Source organism: Arvicanthis niloticus, chromosome 15 (genome assembly GCF_011762505.2).
Source record: "Arvicanthis niloticus isolate mArvNil1 chromosome 15, mArvNil1.pat.X, whole genome shotgun sequence".
Classification (NCBI taxonomy): Eukaryota; Metazoa; Chordata; class Mammalia; order Rodentia; family Muridae; genus Arvicanthis; species Arvicanthis niloticus.
Genome location: NC_047672.1, coordinates 9,017,564 through 9,038,897, shown reverse-complemented (window position 1 = coordinate 9,038,897; position 21,334 = coordinate 9,017,564). Strand labels below are relative to the sequence as shown.

Genomic DNA, 21,334 nt, shown 5'->3' with positions numbered 1-21,334 from the left:
TCCTTCTTAGCCTGCCTCTTCCTTGTCCCATGCCCTAGGTCTCAGGTCCCCTTAGTCTCCGACCACTGTGGACTACAGCTACTTAATTCCTGATCAGCCTATCCCACCTCTGCTCAACTCCACAATGGAGCCTTTCTTGCATGACTTCTGTCAGTTGTAATTTCTAGAATCCTAGAGCATAGACGCAGCTCCTGGAGAAGTAAACTGGGGTTTGCAGCTACCTATGAGGTATTTGAGACCTTGCCGTGACTTGCAGTATTAGAAGGCAGAGCCATCTGCATTTACAGAGGTTGTGTGGGCTCCTGAAGGTGAAATCATTCGCTCAAGGCTACACAGCGGGATGGTGCTGGGATTGAGGTTTGAACCTGCTCTGTCTGGCTTCAACAACTGGCTATCTCCATTGTGTATTATGTGATGTCAACCTGTTTTGTGGTGGTGCTTTGGTGTAGAGTTAGCTCTGGGCCAGCAGAGAAGCAAGGCTGAACTGCAGCTGCATCCATTCCTATAGGGTAACAAGGAGGCAAAATTGAAAAGGCTTGCCTATGAGCTCCCAACACTGTGAGAAGCCTGCTCCTTCTAGATAGACACATGTGGTGATGGCTTGAAGCACCACCAGACTGAGGCTGCTTCCATTAACCGGTACCTACTCCTGACTGGGAAGGAATATGATCTGTGTGTAGAGTATATGAACAGGGGAAAGCCAATGCTGCATCATGAGGGACAATAATGCACCAAGCTAAGCCTTATATACACAGTAGGTTTGGGTGCAATAGCCTTGGGGTCAGACTGTCTTAGCCATTTCCATGGGATCAGAGCTCCAGGCATCCATGTCACCAAGTTCTTCAGACTTTGTACTGCTCAAGTTCTACTTGGCCCAACACAGATGAGTGGGTTTGGAAAATAATTGGGGTAGGACGGAGCTTCTTGAGTAAGCAGAGGTCAGAGGTCAACCTTCAGGTATCAGGGCTGTTTTGTTCATCAGATTTTAACACAGGCAGCAAATTTCCTAAACGCCCACAGGACTCAACCTTTGTCCCCAGACTCCTGAACTGTCAGGTGATTAGCATGTGAGGCGTCTTGGTGGGGGGTACCTGTCGCCTGCTTCCTACTGTGACCTCACTGAGACCAGACTATAGGTCACCCACCCTTATCAAAACTCTCCACAGCCTTAACCTGAGGATGATTCAGAAAGCACGGAAGGTCGTGCCTTCTGCACCTGGCCTACAAGGAAGCAGGATGTGTTCTAGCAGCCACTGAATCCTAGAATATTTGTCTTTCCATTAAACTCACAAGAGCAAAATGCTACAACACTGCAATTGCCTCACCCCATCGGAGGCCCCGATGAGGCCTGGTACAGATTAGAAGACTTTCCAAACCCCTTCGCAGCGAGGACCAGCCATAGCCCTGTGTTCGGTGTCCTGTTGGTGTGAGGTTTACTGTTGGGTAAATACTCTTTGTTTCTAAACATGTAGAAATCTGGAATCCTTACAGAGCCTTACTTAGCCTGTGTGTGTGTGTGTGTGTGTGTGTGTGTGTATGTGTGTGTGTATAAAAGAGAGAGGAGACACACACACAGAGGTGTGAATGTGTGCATGTGTGCTCATGAGTGTGAGTGTGCGTGTGAGTGTGTAAAAGAGAGGACACACACACAAAGGTGTGAATGTGTGCATGCATGCATGTGTGTGTATGTGTGTTCATGTATGTGGTATGTATGAGGTAGGCATGCCACAGTGTTCTTGTGGAGGTCAGACAACAGCCTTCAGGTATCAGTACTTGCCTTTCTACCTTGTTTAAGACAGGGGTCTCTTTGTGCCAGGCTCCTTGGCCTCTCTACTTCCACATGGATTCTTCCAACTCTGTCCCATCTTCCTGTAGGACGAAGGTTGAATTTACAGCTGTGACTGCATTTGTTTTTGTTTTTGTTTTTTTTTTCTTTTTTACATTTGTTGCTGCAGCTGTTATTTTGTGCGTGGATTCTGAGGATCATGAACTCAGGTCGTCACGCTTTGTGTGACAAATGCTTTTGCCCACTATGCCATCTCCTCAGCTCCAAACTTTCTCTTGTAGTAACTCAAATTCTTCACAAGGATCAGGGGGATTCTGCTATCTGGGTGCTGGGTGCTGTAGGAGGATGGGTCTTGACAGGCACCCTAGGCTAGATGACCTGATGAGTAGATGTGACCTATTATACTGGCCTTTGTCTTGACACTGTGGACTTTGAACACGTGGGCTCAAAGCAGGCTCCAGTGGGAGATGTGATGACTTAAGGTAGTCACTTGCCACTTGACCCTAAGGACCACAATATCCTTGGGGAACCTGATAGGTGTGCAGAAGGTTTTTTTTTTCCTTTGAGGTTCTCAAGCTAGTCCTCAGTATCCTTGGAACCAAAGCTAGACTCCGGGCTGGAAAAGCACTGGAGGAACTGGTGCCAGGCCCCCACCCTCAATGTGGCCAGGCCATGTGTGGGGCTATTAGGATTTTTCCATGGCTCCTGTAGAACATACCTTCCTTGGTCAGAGGCTTCTCAAGGAGGGGACAGTGATTAATGTTTTATGGACGAGCTGCTGGGCATGATGCCTTGTTTTCTTTAGGTTTAGAATACAATGAAGACGATGATTGGAATTCGCTTCCTAGCAAGGGGGCTGGGTGAGGCCATTCTTAGGAGGCCAAGGACCAAAGGTGCTGGTATTTACCATTCTTAGTGCCAAAAGGGAAGGCAGGTGAAGCCTTTGCTTACAGGGCCATCTTCACAAGCCCCATGGGACCACCAGTCCCATTTGCACTTTGAGACCAATATTCGATGGGGCCTGCGATAAAGGATGTCTAGCTACTTCAAGAAACACTGCATGCAGGGTTTGTTCCATTGCTCTGCGTGTAGTTTACTGACTGGGCACAGGAAGAGATTACTACCTATCTGTAGCTGGAGGGCAACGTGGCTGTACTTGGCTTTATTTGTTTGGGAGAAAGTCTCCAGGTTGGACTTGATATTCCCATGTAGCTAAGGATGATTTTGAACTTCTGATCCTCCAGCCCCTACCTCCTAAGTGCTGTACCACCAAATGTATTTTATGCAATGCTGGAGGCTCCGTCATGAATACTAGGCCAGCACTCTGTCAAGTGAGCTACATTTCTAGTCTCCATTAAAAAAAAAATACTGTAATTCTTTCATGTGGAAGAACAAATTTAATTCATAGAGTCGTCCATTCAGGAAAGGTTAAGGGTTAAAGTGAACGTGCATATGCACTTGAACGGGGACAACTTTTGTCTGTCACACCTTGTTTTAATTTGTCCTTCTGTCTGTCCAGAGACCCTTCCCTGTAGTTAAGTGTCTGGTGGAAGCCCAGTTCAATCCTTGAGGAGTACACAGACTCAGGCGTCTAGGGATCTGCAGCCTAGTCCAGGACCAAGACGACCACACAAGCAGAGGCCACAGAAGCAGCTTCTTCTCCCAGCGACTTTATGCATGGGTGTTGTTTGCTTTACCCACCTTCATGCTGTTCTCACTTAACTAGCTCAGCTTGGGTCATCGGGGGACTAGCAAGCACAGATTTTAAAACAAGCTGCAAAGTAAGTGACAGACTCAAATGTCTGCAGTTATGACATCATAGGCAAAGGAAGAGAGACTCTGCATATAAGTCTAATCCAGAGTAGGGAAATGCGAACCCAAAGAATTAATAACGGGGACAAAGTTCTCCAGGATCAGGACCCACAGTGGCTGCAGCCTCTGATATTCTGGAAGAGGCTAGTGTGTCCTGATACATTATTAACATAAACTTTTTTTATTTTTTAAATTTAGTGCATATTGTTCACAGTGCAACTCAAAGAGAAAACGGAAACCAAAGAAAATAATAAAATTTGTTTAGATTAATTTTAAAATTGATTGGTGGCATTTGTGCCTTTGAGTTGTTAATATATCTCATGTGTCATTTTGGTGTGTGTGTGTGTGTGTGTGTGTGTGTGTGTGTGTGTGTGTGTGTGTTCAGTTCACTGCAAAGGGCTGCTAGGCCCTCCTGTGGAATGCCCGCACTGAATCTGAGCTGACTACAGAATCCACCTGAGGGCTACAGTTGCACAGATATGCCATGCTCACCTCACGCCCTTCTGTTCATCTATTTGAACTCCAAGGACACCTTTTTTTTTTTTTTTTTACACTTGAGTTTTGAACAACATGCGGGCAGCCACAGGGTAACCCTCACTTCTGAGTAGAGTCACTCAGTGTTACGTGCATAGCAAGTAAGTCAAGCCCCTGGGTACCTTCGCCAGGTCATGTGACATCAATGTCCCTATCCACCTTCTTTGTAGGTGTGTTGTCTGACCCTGTCTCTTTCCTTTACTGACACACACAGTGGCATTTTGCTCCCCTCCCTGGGATTTCTTTCACTGAGAAATGGATACTAAATTCTAAGTTTGCTAAAGAACACAAGTGACCTGTGTCCTTGTTCAACCTGTCTCCTCAGCTGACAGTCTACACTGAAGAAGGTATGGCATAGACAGAGCTCAAACTAGGCTTGGGAGGAGGTCTGGCAGGTGACTTAGCATGACCAGGGGCCCGACCTTCACACTGCCTTGGAGTCAGGATGTGTTTCTCCTGCATCTGCCACATTCACCTGCACCTGGGCAGGGCTTTCCAGGCCTTCCTCCATCTGCTCCTTTTCCCTCCTGCCTCTGTCTCTTTAGGATCTCTATTTTTTCTCTCCTCTATCATTCTGCAGACCCAAGAGCCTTCTATTCCCTCCTCTTCCCTCCTCTCCTCTCCTCTCCTCTCCTCTCCTCTCCTCTCCTCTCCTCTCCTCTCCTCTCCTCTCCTCTCCTCTCCTCTCCTCTCCTCTCCTCTCCTCTCAGATTCCTAGGCCCTGAGATAAAATGACTGGTCAACTGTTCGTGAAGTCCCCAGAATCACTGATGCACCTGGACTGTGGCAGATGGCCCAGGGCACTGGCCACGCGAGACGGACTCCAAGAATTGCCCAGGTGCTGGTGGCCTCCTGAGCAGGGAGGGGCAGCGCATCTGCCTCCAGGAATGCAAGGCTCAGAGACACCAGACCAGAAATCCTCAGGGAGGTGGTGGCTTTGCTTCCAGAGGATTCTGAGAGCTCCAGCTCCATTCCTTGCTATCCTTCTATGTGAGCAGGAAACCAACCCAGATCACCCTTGCTGAGATCTTTGGAAGGAAAACAAAACCTAGAATGTTAGATCTGAAAGTAACTAAGCGGACTTGGGGGTTTCACCCATGAGGGTTTTCCATCCAGTGCTGACCCGGCTGTCTGGCCACCTCTGGAGGATGCCGGCTAACATTCCACCTAGGGAGCTGTGATACCCAGTAACCTTCGTCTCCACATTGCCTCTGCCTAGCTGGGGTACCCTGGTGTCCCCTTTCCATCTCAGTTCCCCTGAAATACAGCACTTAGAAGAAGGCTGGAAACAGGTCAGCAGCAGAACTCCTTAGTATTCTAGCCAAATAAATTAGACCCACCCATTCCAGACATCTGCCTTCGAGTGACTGCCTATCATTCTGCATCCCCTGCAGTGTAGCCAGATGGAAACAGCATCCTTAGCCCCTGAGCCCAACACTTTTGGAAGCTGCTGGAGGTTTGTGTTCTAAAGACCTATTTGCAAAGCCCTGTCCTCTTGACCTTCCCACCTCCTCTCCCTGCATGGAGGCTAATCTTCTGTTTCTGATCTATGGGGCAGGTCCTGGGACTTCATGGAGCAGGTGAGCTCATATCAGTGTGAAAGGACAGAAGGTACCTAAGATGCATGTCTTTAGGATGGACACATCTGTAGGTGGGGATGAGGTAAGATCTGAGGGTGATAGAAGAAACTAAGGTCAGTGGGAGGGGTTCTGGTCTAAGTCAACTAAGTCTCACTGGTATAGAACCTTTCAGTTGTCCTGAGTGAGCCTTGGCTTTCACTTCTGGCTAATGTCTGCTGTGGTGGTTTGGGTCTTTCCCTACTTACCTCTCTTTCTCAAAGGCCTTCAGGCCTCCTCATCCCCTACACAGACATGCAGTGGTTAAGCCAATCAACACATCTCCTGTCCTACCTTGACATCACCCTTCAAACTCTACCCAACTACCTTTGGATGGCTGTTTGAGTTCCCAGGGATATGGGGACAGTCATTGAACAATGGAGAGAGGAAGGGTGTCTGCAGCTCAGACTTTACTGGTTGCCTCCCAGCCCCCTCCCCGAGAGAGAGCAGGAATGCTATTTCTCCTGGCATTATGGTCTAGGTTATAAGGAGTAACTGGGGAGCAAGGGCCACAGGAACTGTTGGGAGGGTTTGGGGTTCTCAGTATGTATGCATTTCAGAATGGCCTGGATATTGGGGATCCCTGACAGAAGCCCTCAGAGCAGGGGGGCCTCCAATGCTCCTGCAGCACGTGGCATCGTACAGGAACTTTGTAAACACACTGCCGTGTTTGATGCTGACAAACGAGCTGAGAGTGATGGATTCTGTACTTAACGACATCCGAGAAATCCTTAGGTGTCAGGCGCTATTCTGGCTGCTGGATATTAAACTAAAGGGGGTAGTGTTGACATTTTATGAAGAACAAATCAAAGAAGTTAGTCAACAAGCCCAACAATGTTAGAAAAGGCAGACTGAGATACGGAGCCAAGCTGGGCAGTTCTGGAATGGAGTTCTCTCCATATCTGTGTACTGGTTGGGCAGAAAGGCTGATGGCTGTTCACGCAAGGCAACTCACTTCCTGTTCTAAGCCTCCTTAACTGACTCTAAGGCTGTTGGCTAAGCAGCAAATAATTGCTCATCGGCAATGATAGAACTTGAAATTTTACATGAGAAGAGCTGTCCGCTTTCGAGCAAAGTCTAGGCGTTGGCTCTTCAGCATCCATAGGAAGGCACATGTGGCTCCCCAGCAGGGGAAGGGACATGTCAAAGCATCCTTGAACTCCAAATGCCCTGAGCTCCTCCCAGTTCCCCCTGAACTGGTCTTTGGGTTATCAGGGGAAGCAGCTGAAGCTGTGGACAAACAGGCAGGGCAGGCAGGGACACAGAGACATGTGGTTTCTAAATAAGGGTGGGCGGGACAAAGACAAATCAGGTAGGAGGTGGTGGTGGGGAGCTGCAGGGAGAAGCAGAAGGCCTTAGGTCTCCACCCCACCTTGGACTCACACCCCTTCCCCAAGCAGCAGGCTCCTCCTCAGATCAGAACTGACTGTCATCCCCCAACCCCCACCCTCCACCAGCCCCAGGCCCAGATGCTCTGAAGGAAGCCCAAGGGGCAAAGTCCTAGCCCAACCCCATGTCCTCCCAGAGGGATTAAGGCTGCTTTCCTCCTCAAAGTCTTCCAGGCTCTCTGAACCGCACCGCACCGGGACACACTCTAGGTTTGTAAATAGAAGGAGGGGCTCTTCAGCACCAGGTGCTCAGGAAAAGGAGGGAGCTAATGAATGTGGTGTGTGTGTGTGTGTGTGTGTGTGTGTGTGTGTGTGTGTGTGTGTGTGTGTTTTGCGCGCACACACACGCACGCGGCCCAGTGTTGGTGCTCTCTCTCTCAAGCTTCACCCCTCTTGCTGGAGACACTGTGACCATCTCATTTTTTGCCTCTTTCAGCTTTCCCAGCACTTCTAAAACATGTAGTCAGGCATTGAGGTACACCCCTATAATTCTAGCCCTCTGGAAGGAGAATTATGAGTCCACAGTCAACCATTGTGAGTTTGATGCCATTCTGGGCATCATGAGACAGAGTCAGGCAGGCTGGCTTAGAATCTGGGGTCTGATACCAGCCATTTGATCTTCAACGATCACTGTAGCCTCAGTTTCTTCATCTACAGAATGGGTCCCACCTTAAACTACAGTTTTCTGGCTCACCTTCCTTGTTCCCCAAATCTATAGCTGCAGTTCTGCTCCACCTACACATTAAAGACTGGATGAAACCCAAGTGGGATCAAGCCACTATTTCCCCAGACAACAATTTTCTTCAAGGGGTGGGGGTGGGTGCGTGGTGGGGCTGCAGTGTAGAGTGGAGAAAGAAGAGGACCAGAAACAAGGGCTTGGCCTGGAGGTGCCCCACTTTGTAAATCCCACCCTCTTCTCTATCTATTCATGTCTCTAAGCTTGGGCCTCAGTCCTGTGTGACACAGGGCTGTGTGATGTTGGATAGATCTGCTGCCCTCTCTGGTTCTCAGTGTCTCCGCCCAGAAAGAAAACAAGGGAAACGATTCCAATCCTGCCTCAGGCTAAGAGCACTGTGCTTTTCCTGACATGCTCAGGAGTCCAGGCCAAGCTGGAATTCAGCTGGTAGCCCTTCTTGTTCCTTCTCTGCTGGGGCTTGGGGTTTTCTCCCTCAGGCTGCTCCCACAGTGCTCTGGGCAAGCTGCGCCCTGTGTTCTCTAAGCTTCTATGCAATGACAGCTTTACTACTACTTAGAGAACTTTGGGTGCTTCACTTTCTCCTGCAAACTCCAGCCAATTATCCACACAGGGCACATTCGAGGGACAGTTGGGACTGTCCAAGCCACAGGAGTCTCTGCTCCAAGGAGGAGGGCAAAGTCTGTGGAGAAGTTGGAAGTTTATAAAAGAATGAGTTACCCATGTACGCATCAAAGCACTCTTCCGATAGAGGAAAACAAAACGACACTTGTTCCCACATCGCTTGGCTTGGCTGGAGGCCAGCACTCCTCCTCACCCTTGCCTCTCGCAGCTACCTTGCCCTTCACCTCCACCCCCTTAGCAGTTGCCCTGACCAGAAACTGGTAGAAAAGGAAGGGGGCATCCAGGAAATGAACCAGGGTCTGGGCAGGGTGGTGTTGATTGGGCAGTGCCAAGGACAGATAAAGATATTGCGTGGTCTTTCCACCGCCTCTGGGGAAGCTGGAATTCTCTTCCTCCGTGCCCTCCTTTCTTCTCACAGGTGATCTGGGCATTTAGCATCCAGTACATGAACCCTAGAAACACATACTGTAGAAGATACAGCCTAACCTTTCTTTACCTTAACCCCAAATTTGATCCTTAATTCTAAAACAGAAGAGACCCTAAACTCTGGACAAAAATAGCTCTGAGAGTGACCCATGAAGGCTGGGTCACCACAGGAATCAGGAGAGAGTGGCTGCATCGCTATGGCTGAGAAAGGGCTGAGGATGCAGAATCTGCCTTTGCGCTATCCGTCCTGAGGTGCCAGGGCTCCTGCTTTTTCTAGACCAGTGGTTCTTGACATTCCAAATGCTGCCACCCTTTAATACAGTTTCTCATGGTGTGGTGACCCCCAACCATAAAATTATTTTTGATGATTCTCATTACTGTAATTTTTCTAGTTATGATGTAATTATAATATCAATAATATGCAACCCTTGTGACCCACAGGTTGAGAACCACTGTCCTAGACTGTTTCTTTTCTCTGGAAGGAGGGCAATGTGAGAGCAAAGCTAGGAATTATGGTTACGCTGGTCTTATCTGGAGTAAAACCTGTGAGCTTCATCGAAAATCCATTTGAGCCAAATATCCAGAAGCAGCTGATCCCCTGAGCCTGTTTGTGTCTAAGTCCCCACCCCAGCCTGGGCAAGTGTATGGAACCCTCGAGGATTGATTTAGAAGCGCTCTGCAGTCTGTAGCTAGAAGGTGATGTAGTTGCTCAGGTTCACCACTAGGGGTGGTGAACGCAAGCAGGACCAAAAAGTCTCAGCAGAGCTTTGCAGACACCAGGCGGCTCTCTGTGCCAGGGAGAAGGAAAGTGCCCACTATCAAGAAGTCCACCTGTTTGTGGGATGGGTAGAAAGACTTCATCCTGCTATCTCCAGTACCCACCCAGCGTGGTGGAAAAGCCGTACCATTTGCTACTGCCACAGTTTAAACGTAATTGTATGTGTAAAGGCTAGATAAATTTTTCTTAAAAATGAGAATATTGAGAATATTGGAGTAAAAGATAACGCTTGTTTTGGCTATCCCTGGGGACATCCAGACATCCACACAGACACTTTATATATGAACTTGGTTTTTTTTTTTTTTTTTTAAACTACTTCTGTACTTTCTCTTAAAACCTATGTATTCTAACGATATTTACCGAGTGGATTTTACCCACTGTGGATAACCACGATCATGATCCCTGGACCATCCCCAGCATCCCTAAACATCCCCTTCCCAGCCTTTCACTCTGCACTCATATCCATCCCCTCTGTGCCCTGGCTCCCTCTCAGCTTCTCTGCTGCCTCAGTTTTCTTCCTGTAGACTTGTACCTGGAAGGAATTATACCGAGTCTGACTCCTCTCACTCAGCACAGGGTCCCTGACATTCATCTCTGTGCTGTGTAAGATCCATGTCCCCTCCTCCACTTTAAAAAAAAAATCATCAAGTAATATATCGTAGCATGTATATAGCACGTGGATTCCCACCAGCAGTAGGTATCTGCAGTCTTCCAGGTTTGAACCGGAATGGATAAAGATCTCTGGATATTTGAATACACATCTCTGTATGATCCTGTTTTTGTTTCCCTTGGATAAATACATACGTGGAAGGAAGATAATTGGCCCATATAAGTGTGTTTGCTAGCCTTTTTAGTGTGGAGTGTCATGTCATGGAGAAGTTCCTATTTCTCTAATGGCCAGGGATGCTGAATATCCTAGAGTGTTCTTACTTGCTATTCATGGCTTCCTGAACTGTTAAGAGCCCGTCCATTCTTCTAAAATCCGTTTGCTTCTGTATCATTAAGGGGTAGGTGGTTCTTATGACACATATACTTTAGCAATGTTTCCTCCCAGCAGCTCCCCTTTTCTTCTTAGGTGAAAGGAAAGAACGTTAGGCTTAGAACCACTGCAGATGTCACACTGAACCCTGCTCATGGTAAACCTCACTGCACAGCCACAGTGCAGTGATAAAAAAAAAAAAAAAAAAAAGTAAGAATCAGCATTAGCACTGCATTGTAAAGAACCGCACATTTTCTCAAGACCAAGATCCAGTTATGTCTTCCCAGTCTGCTATAACCTGTGTAGGTCCAGCATTTTGTCAGCATCCATCAAGTGCCTTGTGTAAGACTGGGCCTGGAGACTATGACACCCGTTCTCATTACATCACACCAAGGTGCACCCGGCTTCTCCCTGAAGATGAGAACATTTCTCTCCTGCTAAGCTTTCTCTCCTGCTAAGTTGCCATTTTTCCACTTCACACCTAATGCACACCTGGCAGAGATATTTGGAGACCAGACAAATATCCTGTTCTTTCTAAACTTTTGCAGTTAGTGGTGAGTTTGCTGGCGGCCACTGCTCCCATGTTGTTCTAAAGGGAATGTTCTGTGTCCCTTGTTTCAGCTACCTTTACTGACTGGAGTCTTCCTGCAGGGGAAGAGCTATCCCTTCTCTGCCATCTACTTATAGCACTGGGCGGGTGTTTGCTCTTCTCTTTAGATCATAACTCCACACCCCGCTCTTTATTTGAGGGCTTATCTGCCCAGGCCCTGCTCTGGGAGCTCTGCCAGGCTTCGTGCTGGTCCTGTGATGCCTGGGTTTTCTCCCCAGTTATATCTCTTCCCTCCATGAATACTTTGTCTGTTTCTGCACCAAGAGAGGTTCCTCCAGGCCTATCCTTAATAATTTATGATGTAGTCCCCACGTCATGAGGACCTAGGTCCCATATTGCAGGCGGTATTTAAATGTATTTAAATACTAGCCTGGTGCTAGTTGCTGTGGAGATATTGCCGCTTCTGTGACGTCAAAGGCCACAAGTGGGACATTTGTCAATGTGCATATGTACACACACATATGTTTATGGAGTGAGAGATTTGTATATTGATAATTGACTGATCCATCAATCAACCATCCACCATATCATCTATTAAAAGGGAAGCTTGATTTTACACTAATACTGTGATTCTGGTTCAGCACAAACTGTTGGTTCCTCTTTACCTTCCTAGCTTCTAACTATAATATTTGTTTCATCACACAGTACCCATTGTTTGGCTTACATCCTGGTGAAAAGCGAACTGACAGAGATTAATATATGTACAGTTCTTTTATTGTCTTACAAAGATCAAAAGAAGACCATCAAAAACCATTCAGGGGGTTGACACACCCGAGAGCAACTTTCAGGATACAGTGAAAACCAGTCAGCTTATCTGCTAGAAGAGGGGCACGCACAGCCTGTGACAGCTTCTAGTTTCACCAATCACAAGCCTTCAATAAGCACCCACCACAGGTTTTCTGCTGAATCACTAAGGGGGTGACCTCTTCCTGCTGTGGGATGGCCAGAGCCATCTCTCCCTCATGAAGCTAACCACCCATGTGAAGCCACCCTGACTTGTGCAAGGTATCTGGAGAGGTTGTGACTGCAGCAAGCCCCCTAACCCCCTGAACAAAAATTGCTATTGCACTGTTCCTGCAACCCTTCATGGGCCTCCCTGTATACCTGAGTGTGTTCAAATCAGCTATGCCGCCATGTGACAGTCTGGCTGATTGTTTGTTTGACATCTCTCAGCTCCAGGCAATCAGCACAAGGGGAAGATTTGATAGATGTTGGTCAAAGGGTCATAAAAAGATCCATCTCCCAGTAGCTTAGCTTATCTAATTGAAAAGTAAGCACAAAAAATGTTTATAATAAGGACTATGGTGTGGTGATTTTAACAGTACTTAACAGTGTTTAACCTCTGGCCAACTCTCTTTAAGGAGATGTAGATCTCTTGGATCTGTTTCAGCTGTAGAGCAGTGGTTCTTAGCCTTTGGGTCATGACCCCCACAGAGCTCATATATCAGATTTCCTGTACATCAGATATTTACATTACGGTTCCCAAGAGTAGCAGCATTAGAGTTATGAAGTAGCAGCAAATGTTATGGCTGGGGTCACCACATCATGAGGAACTATATTAAAGGGTCACAGTACTAGGAAGGTTGAGAAGCACTGCCTTAGAGCGTTTTAAGAATCAGTGGTGCTGTTTTACACTCTTAGCGAAGAAGGTCTCAGAGGGTTCTAGTTCCTCTGCGTCTTTATAAATATTTAGCTTTATCAGTTTAAAAATTCCAGCCCTTCTAATAGGTGCTAATAGGTATATAGCTTATGGTTTGTAGTTTGTGGTTTTAATTTTCTTAATGACCTATGTGGAGAATATTCTCAGATGCTTTTGCAGTTGATGTGTCTTCACTAGAGAAGGATCTGGTTAGTTCTTTGGCATGTTTGAAATTTTACTTTGTTTTTCTTTTAATGGGTTTTGAATGCTTTTTCTATATTATTGCTACAATTCTGATATAAGATCTGACATCTGATCTATAAGTCCTTTAAAAATAATAAACTAATAAATTAATAATAATATAATAATAATAAATGACTAGTTTGTCTTCTTGTTCTCTTTGCAAGCAGATATTTTTGTCCGTTGAATAATAATGTACTTAGTTTCCCCTCATGTTGGCTATACTGTGATTAGCCTCTGCTAAGGACAAACTCAAGGACACGTGAATCACTCTGAGCTTTAATCCAGATTATTTATTGGTTTTCTGTTTGAACTTAGGTCTATGATGCTCTTAGTTGAAAGTCTATTTTATTAGATACTAGAAAGGCTACTCCCAGCTTGCTTCTTTGGTCTGTTTGCTTGGAAAATCTTTTTCCAGTCCTATGCTCTGAGGTAGTGTCTATCTTTGTTGCTGAGTCATGTTTCTTGTATGCAGCAGAATGGTGGATCCTGTTTTCACATATATTCTGTTAGCCTTCTGTTTTATGGAGGAATTGAGTCCATTGATGTTGAGAGCTATTAGTGACCTATGATTGTTAATTCCTGTTAGTTTGATGTTGTTGTTGTTGTTGGTGTTGTTGGTGTTGTTGTTGTTGTTGGTGGTGGTGGTGTGTGTGTGTGTGTGTGTGTTTCCCTTCTTTTGGTTTTGCTCATGTGAATTTTTTTTTCTGTGTTTTCTTGGGTGTACTTAATGTTGGAGATTTCCTTCTAGTAACCTCAGTGGGGCTAGATTAGTGGAAAGGCATTGTTTCAATTTGGTTTTGTCATGGAATATCTTGGTTTCTCCATCTATGGTGATTGAAAGTTTTTCTGGGAATAGTAGACTGGGCTGACATCTGGGCATTCAGGATTATCTATACTCAGAATTTCAAGAAGCTATGATTCAATCCACTAACTTCATCCCACTGCAAAAGGAGCTCCACTGACAGAAGTTAGGCAGCACAAATGTATGGCTATAAATATTCATTCTTAGAGAGCAGTTTGATAATGTGACCATTTAGCAGAACAAAACAATGGTAGGGATCCCCCAGTCATGGGCATTTCACCAGGTTTACAGTACTAAACAGGAAATCCTTACTGTGGAGCAGGCTTCACAGCCAACCAGAAAGTAGTTGGTTACCACCCAGAACGGCACTATTGCACCGCTGGGTCCATTTTGTTAGCAGGTCAGTGTCGGGTAAGATCATTGATGGCTTTTCTTCCCCAGAGGCTGCACACAGCATTGTATGTCACTAAATATGCTTGCAGCAGGGAGAAGGGGTCCTGATCAGTTCCAGGCTAAATTCTCTCTGTCCTGTCTTCAAAGTGAGAGGTGTCTTCAGCAATAGGGTATTATCACCTTTCTCTGGTAGGAAACCAAGAGTAATGGCAGTACGTAGTGTTGTTTTGGCTGCCTCTGAGACCTCTCTGACCAATAACCTATAAGGAGGCATCCCATACCTAACACTGAGATTTTCAGTTAATAACCCTTGTATTCTGAGATCAACATTGCTCATCCATGAAGATACTTCTGTTCAAAGTCCTTTAAAAATATATATTGTCAAATATATATATATATATATATATATATATATATTCATTTTTTAAAAATTGCAGCATTTTCAATAATAAAGTTTAAAAGAAATAAATTAAAATATATTATATATATATATATATATATATATATATATATATATATACATATATATATTTAATTAGTGTATAAGCTACTTTTCCATAAGGTTTCTTCCTTATATATCCTTAGTTTTCACTATACTCTCTCCTCTCCCAACCTCCCTATCCCTCCTTGGATCTTTAACCTCAAGTACATTTCCATTCCCTTTCAGGCCACCTATGTTCTAGTATCTCCTCTAGCTGAAATTTTTCTTGGGTTGGAAGATCGTAAGTTTTCATATAGCTTTTTCATGTACACTTCATTCTGGTTAAGCTTCCTGCAAGCATCTTATTTCCCAATCTGTCCCACTCTAGACTTAAACCTTTCTGCACCCAGTATCCCTACTCATCTTTCTTTTCCCATTCCTAGTGATTAGCTGTTGGAAGTTCACACCCAGTGCTTCATTTCCTAGTATCCTGGCTTCCACTCCAGGTTACTGCACTCCAGGTTCTGTTCAAGACAAAATTATTGAAGATATAATTGACTATGAAAGGAAACATGCCACGTTTGTTTTTCTTTGCCTGAGCGACATAGTATTAGTTTTTCTAGCTCTGTCTATTTACCTGTGCCTTCAGTATTTATCTATTGCTTTGATAAGACACCATCACCAAGACAACTTATAGAAGAGTTTATTGGGGGGCTTACAGCTTCAGAGGGTTAGAGTCCATAACTATTGTGGCAGCAGGCAAGTGTGGGCCTAGAGCAGTAGCTGAGAGCTTACATCCTGATCTACAAGTAGGATGCAGAAAGAGCTAGCTGGGAATGACATGGGATTTTGAAATCTCAAAGCCCATGCCCAGTGACATACCTCCTCCAAAACGCCCACTCTTTCTAATCCTTCCCAAGCTGTTCCACGAACTTGGAACCAAGAATTCAAATATATGAGCCCATAGGACCATTATTATAAAAACCACTACATCCTGCAGAGTTTATAATTTTATTTTTCTTTACAACCGAGGAACATCCTATTGTGTATGTGTACCACATTTCCCTTATCCATTCATGAATTGATAGCCATCTTGAGGCTATTGAGAATCAAGACGGAGTGAACATAGGTATCTAGTGTCTCTGTAGGAAGATACAAAATCCACTGAGTATATGATATGCCAATAGTGATATGGCTGGGTCACATGACAGTTCTATATCTAGTTTTTAGAGAAACTTCCAGATTGATTTCCAATAATGGTCTATAAGGGTTCTTCTTTCTCCACATCCATGCCCAGCATGCTGTTGTCTTTTCTGATCCTGGACTTTTATAATAATACTTAATCCACCAGCTACTTCTAGGAGCTTTTCTGTAGGTGCTTTGGATTTTCTACAAATTATGATGCCTACTAAAAGAAATCCAGAACAAAACAAAACACAAGAATTGCTCTATTTTTCCATTGACAGCTATAGTTCCCAACCTTCCTTTTGATACTGAGCAGGAGTAGAGAGAGATGCTCTGTTCTTGGGTCTCTATCTTAGGGGACAGCATTAACCTTTTGTCATTTACCACAGTAGCAGCAGTGCTTAAGTTCTCATTTATTTATGCATTTATTTACAGAGAAAATTGCATACAGGGGTACTGTATTCACATCATTTCTTCTCTCCCATGGCCTCACCCCAAGACTAATAGCTACAAATCAATGGAAGAATTCATCTTCTTTAGGGATGAGGACCCTAAAACATGATCTAACCCCAAGCAGACTAATCACATATACATATGAGCAACACTAAGATTTGATAGGTTTTGTTATACATTTATATGTACAATATAGGTAATAATAATTAAAGAATAAAAGGGCACGTCTTTGAGAAAGAGTTGGGGGCACGCAGGAGACGTGTGAGAGAGAAGTTTAGTACAGCATTGGGGATGACACAGGAGAGCTGCATTCTGGAAGCCTCTACACAGGTTGTTGGTAGCTTGTCTCCTGGAATGTCCTGTCATCATCAATTGTTACTGCCTACATATCTTTGAGAAGGACAAGGTGTTAAACACAATCCCTGGTAGGTAAGCAGATAGGGAGATGGGCCATGACTGGGTAATAAAAGTAGCAAACTTCAAAGATGGCTGGCTTCTTCCTTACCTTCCTGACCTAAAACAAAGCCTGGCAGCTTAAAACAAAGGCCCTGTAGGCCTTTCCTCCTACCTGTAGGTCCCCTGATTGTGGAGTAGCTCAACAAGTTCAAGGCTGGATCAGGGCACACTTTTGCAATAGATTTGGGTCAATCAGCTATATTGTCTTTCTTCAAATGTCTAAATTAGGGGAGGAAAGCCTTTTACACTTTAAAAACTCCCAGTCTTCAAGGAGACACTTGTCTTTGACTCCAGAGTGCCCCCTCTACTTTGTGGAGGGCCTTTGTCCTGTCTGCCTGCTGTGTGTGTGCCTCCTCACTCCTAATGAAAGCCTTTTTTTTCCAACAGCTGATTCTGTCTGTTCCTGTTTGCTGTGTTTGCAATTTTCCCAGCTGAAATCTGACATGCTTGAGAGTTATCCTGCCCTTTAATTCTTTAACCAGTAGAGAAAACAAAGAGGATCAAGACCCTTAGATAGAAAGATTTTTGGGAAGGGCCTTGTGGGTCTTGTAAGTTTTAGGATCTTCCTGAGTCTTAGAGTTTGTTAGGTTCCTGAGTCGTGGCTTGTGTGTGCCAGTCTATTGGAGATCATTTCCCCTCATATTTCCTCCAGTTATGCAGCGTTTGTCTCAAGTAGGAACGGGATTACTTATATTACTGGGCTTTTCTGTTTGCACATCATTCAGACTTATCTCATGTACCCCCAAGTTCTGTAGCTTCTCCGGTTATTCTGTGAGAGGCTCTTTAATTCCTTGTTTGAGTCCTTTTCAATGCAAGCAGTTCAGATTCTGAATGCTTCCTGATTATCAGTTTCCTGTACTGGGCTGGTACCGAGGCTTCCATCTGCATGCTGAATCATGGGTTTTCTCTTCTTCTACATTAACGACTGAGCCTGTAGGCTCTCTTCTATCACCTCTATCACATCCTTTTCTTTTTTACCAATTCTTCACCTTTGGATCCCAGAGAGTGCGCTTCGACACAGCTCTAACTTATACTTCGGTTCTCTTCCATCCTTTAAGCAGTAAGAAACAGCAAGACCACAGCTCCATCTCATCCTCCATGTTTTCTGTTTTCCCTGCCAAATCAGAAGCTAATGTGCTAGTGTCTTAAGTCACTGTTCTATTCCTTGAAGAGGAAACATTTAATTTGGGGAGTCCTTACAGTTTCAGAAGCTTAGTACATTATCATCACAGTTTGGAGCATTGGTGGCAGACAAGGAAGACAGGTGTTAGAGAAATAGCTGAGAGATCCATCCTGATCCACAGGCAGAGAGACTGAGACTGAGCTGAGCCTAGCATGGGCTTTTGAAACCTCAATGCCCATCTTCAGTGACACACTACCTCTTAATCCTTCTCCAATAGTGCCACTCCCTATGACTAAGCAGTCAAGTGTAAGAGTCTATGGGGCCCATTCTTATTCAAACCACCACAGTTCTAGATGGCATCTTTTTCTAATTGTAACTCTTGTTGGCAACTTCTTTTTGTGTTGACAGCTAAGCCTCAGACAAAATGTCTTTTTGCTTACTACAAAGGGCATGAACCTGACTGCACAGCCTGCTTGCATTTGTGTATCATTTGTGAACTTCCAGAACATACACAATGCTCTCTAGCCCATCAGTCATTTAGGAGGTGGTACTTTATTTGTGTGGTGGACTCCATTCATCAAGGAGGCATGCTACCCTACTTAGAGGAACATGGTCCCCATGGAATTCCCTCAAGGATCCTCCACAGTTGGATGGCTTGGCCTTTTTAGCATGTCTTATAACATTCACCACAGGAGAATGCAATTACCATTATAGTAAAGATGTACACTGTGAGGAAATGAGCCCATATTGAAATTGCTTCCTTAGAGACTCTATCTTCACGTGGGTCAGCATTAGTTACATGTCTCAGGCCCTTTGCAGGACTCATGTAATTACTCCTAACTCATCTTTGGTCGTGGTTTGGTCACCAGCTGTATTGTGTGACTTTCCCTGGAGAGCTATGAACTCTCTCTGAGACTCTGTTCCTCATTCTCCAGCTTCCAGTTCCCTCCTTCACCAGGACCACAGCCTGGGGCTAGGTTCTTTCTCTTTGAAATGTGTCCTGAAAACTACATCTGTGTGCAAAGGGCCTGGTGTGTTTATGATTTTAGTTTATGAGGGGTTTTGTTATTGTTTTGTTTGACACGGCTCTGAGGTCTGTCTATGTTACTCAGGCTTGCCTGAACTTTCTACACAGCCCAGGCACTCCCCAAATTAAAATCCCACCTGTGCCGGGTACACGCAGCTACATTTTGCCTTGTTTGTTTTCAGCATCTGAAAAGCAATGCTTTGTTCCTTTTTCTGGATTTCTTGTTATTAAGGTAGAAGGGCAAACCAATCTCTGATATTCTGTGTTGACTGGAAGTAGTTTCTGAAAACACATTTTTGATGTATTTTCATGTTGAAACAGTACATTTAACTTATATTTTAGTATGAGTTATTCTTGACATTGAAGTCAGGACCAAAAGCTTCATGTTTGCTAAACAAGCATTTTACTACTGATCTACCATCAACTAAGCTCAAGTTCATGCTTAAGTGTTTCCTTATTGATTGATTGATTGATTGACTGATTGATTGATTTTGATTTTGTATGTGTGTGTACAACAAGTATGCTGTGGTTCATGTGAGGAGGTCAGAGGACAATCTTTGGAAGTTGGATTTTCCCCTCTACCATATGGGTCTCTGGGGTCAGACTTGTCAACCTTGATGACAAGTGTCTGGACCAGCCGAGTCATCTCACCACCCCACAGTTCATCCTTTCATTCATTATATGGATAGACTACATGTTAACCTCTTATTAGAACAAAAATAGGAAAAAATAGAACTTTTTGTTCTTAAGACATGTTCTTTATAGACTCAGGAGGCTGTACCAAATTATTTCTAAAAGCTGCTCAGTAACATTTTCATCCATTCACCACATGAAGATACATGTTTCCTCACATCATCACAACAGTGCATTATTGAACACAAACATTCTGAGCTGAGGTTGGACAGATGGCTGGGAGGTAAAGAGCATATGTGTACTCTTCTTGTGGAAGACCTGGGTTTGGTTCCAGCACCCACATTGGGTGGTTTGTAAACCACCCAAGACTCTAAGGAACCCAATACCTGCACGGCCACTGGAACTTCTATTCCTCCAATAATACACAAATTAAAAATAAAATAAAGCTTGAAGATACGACTAGTACAATGTAGAGAAGGAGGCAGCTTTGTGTGTTTATTTTCTTGAATACTATCAATGTTAAGCAGACGCTGTGTGTGCTTTTCTTTCATTGATTTCTTGCATGTACACGTCCTTAGCTCACGTTTCTACTGCATTTCTCTCTATTGCTGGTGTGTGAACATTTTGGAAGCTCTACCTTTGCACGTCAGCGTATTTCAGCGTGGAACTCGTGCTTCACTTGCATCCACAGTGTTTCTTCTTGAACACACATTTATTTTAATGCTCACATGGTCAATCTTATGGACATGTCCTTTATACTTTTATTTTATCATGTAAGAATGTCTTCTTCTTATTTAAAACCACATGATGAATTTTTGTTTTTTGCAGTTCTTATTATCTTGCCATCTTATTGTTAGGGGTCTAAATATTAAAAAAAAAACTTTTATGATTGTGAGCTAGAGATGTGATCTTTTTTTGATACAGAGGACCAGTTGTGCCAGCTTTGTTGATGGTCCATTCTTAGAAGTGCTGGTTTTTATCCACTAACAGCGAGGCTCTGGAAGGCTCCACATGCCTTTCCTTGTCTATCTATGCCTATATGAAAGGTTAGAGTGTTAACCCCATGTGCTGGATAGTTTTATGACACAAGCTAAAGTTATCTAAGTGGAGTGAACCTCAATTTCAAAAATGTCTCTTTATAAGATCTGGAAAGTCTGTAGGGCATTTTCTTCATTAGTGATTGGTATTGGTGGCCTCAGCCCATTGTGGGTGGTGCTACTCTTGGGGTGGTGGTCCTGGGTCCTATGAGAAAGCATGCTGGGCAAGCTGTGGGGACCTATCTAGTAACTAGCACATCTCCACGGCCTCTGCATCAACTTCTGCTTCCAGGTTTCTGCCCTGTTTGAATTTCTGCCCTGACTTCTCTCAGTGATGGACTATTACCTTGAAATGTACACCAAGTAAACTCATTCCTCCATAAGTTGTTTTGGTGATGGTCTTTTATCATAGACTAGTAACCCTAACCAGAACAGGCCACTTTAGAGGTGCAGGAATAGAAGCTCAGCAAGCAAGCATTGGAGGCAACTCACGCTGTGGGTGAGGTAGGGTGTTCTAAGGAAATGCATGGGGAAGCAGAAACAGGTTGGTTAGTGCAGTTTTGTCTTGCTGACCTTTCAGACTGGGTGGATCTTTGCATGGTTGTAGGAGCTCCCGACTGCCTACCAGCAGCACCTGGCTGCCCTCCTCCCCATCCTTAGTCCCTGCCTTTGGGA

General features: G+C 44.6%; 1 protein-coding gene across 1 annotated transcript in view; it reads left to right on the top strand.

The window, feature by feature from the left end:
- The first annotated feature begins 5,505 nt into the window (after window positions 1-5,505).
- Ghrhr (growth hormone releasing hormone receptor) overlaps window positions 5,506-21,334 on the top strand; it is a 30,125-nt gene continuing 14,296 nt past the window's right edge. The window contains exons 1-2 of the mRNA XM_076913309.1: window positions 5,506-5,588; window positions 5,691-5,794. Coding sequence (XP_076769424.1) covers window positions 5,753-5,794 — 42 coding nt within the window. The 5' untranslated portion in view covers window positions 5,506-5,588; window positions 5,691-5,752. The remainder of the gene's footprint in view (window positions 5,589-5,690; window positions 5,795-21,334) is intronic.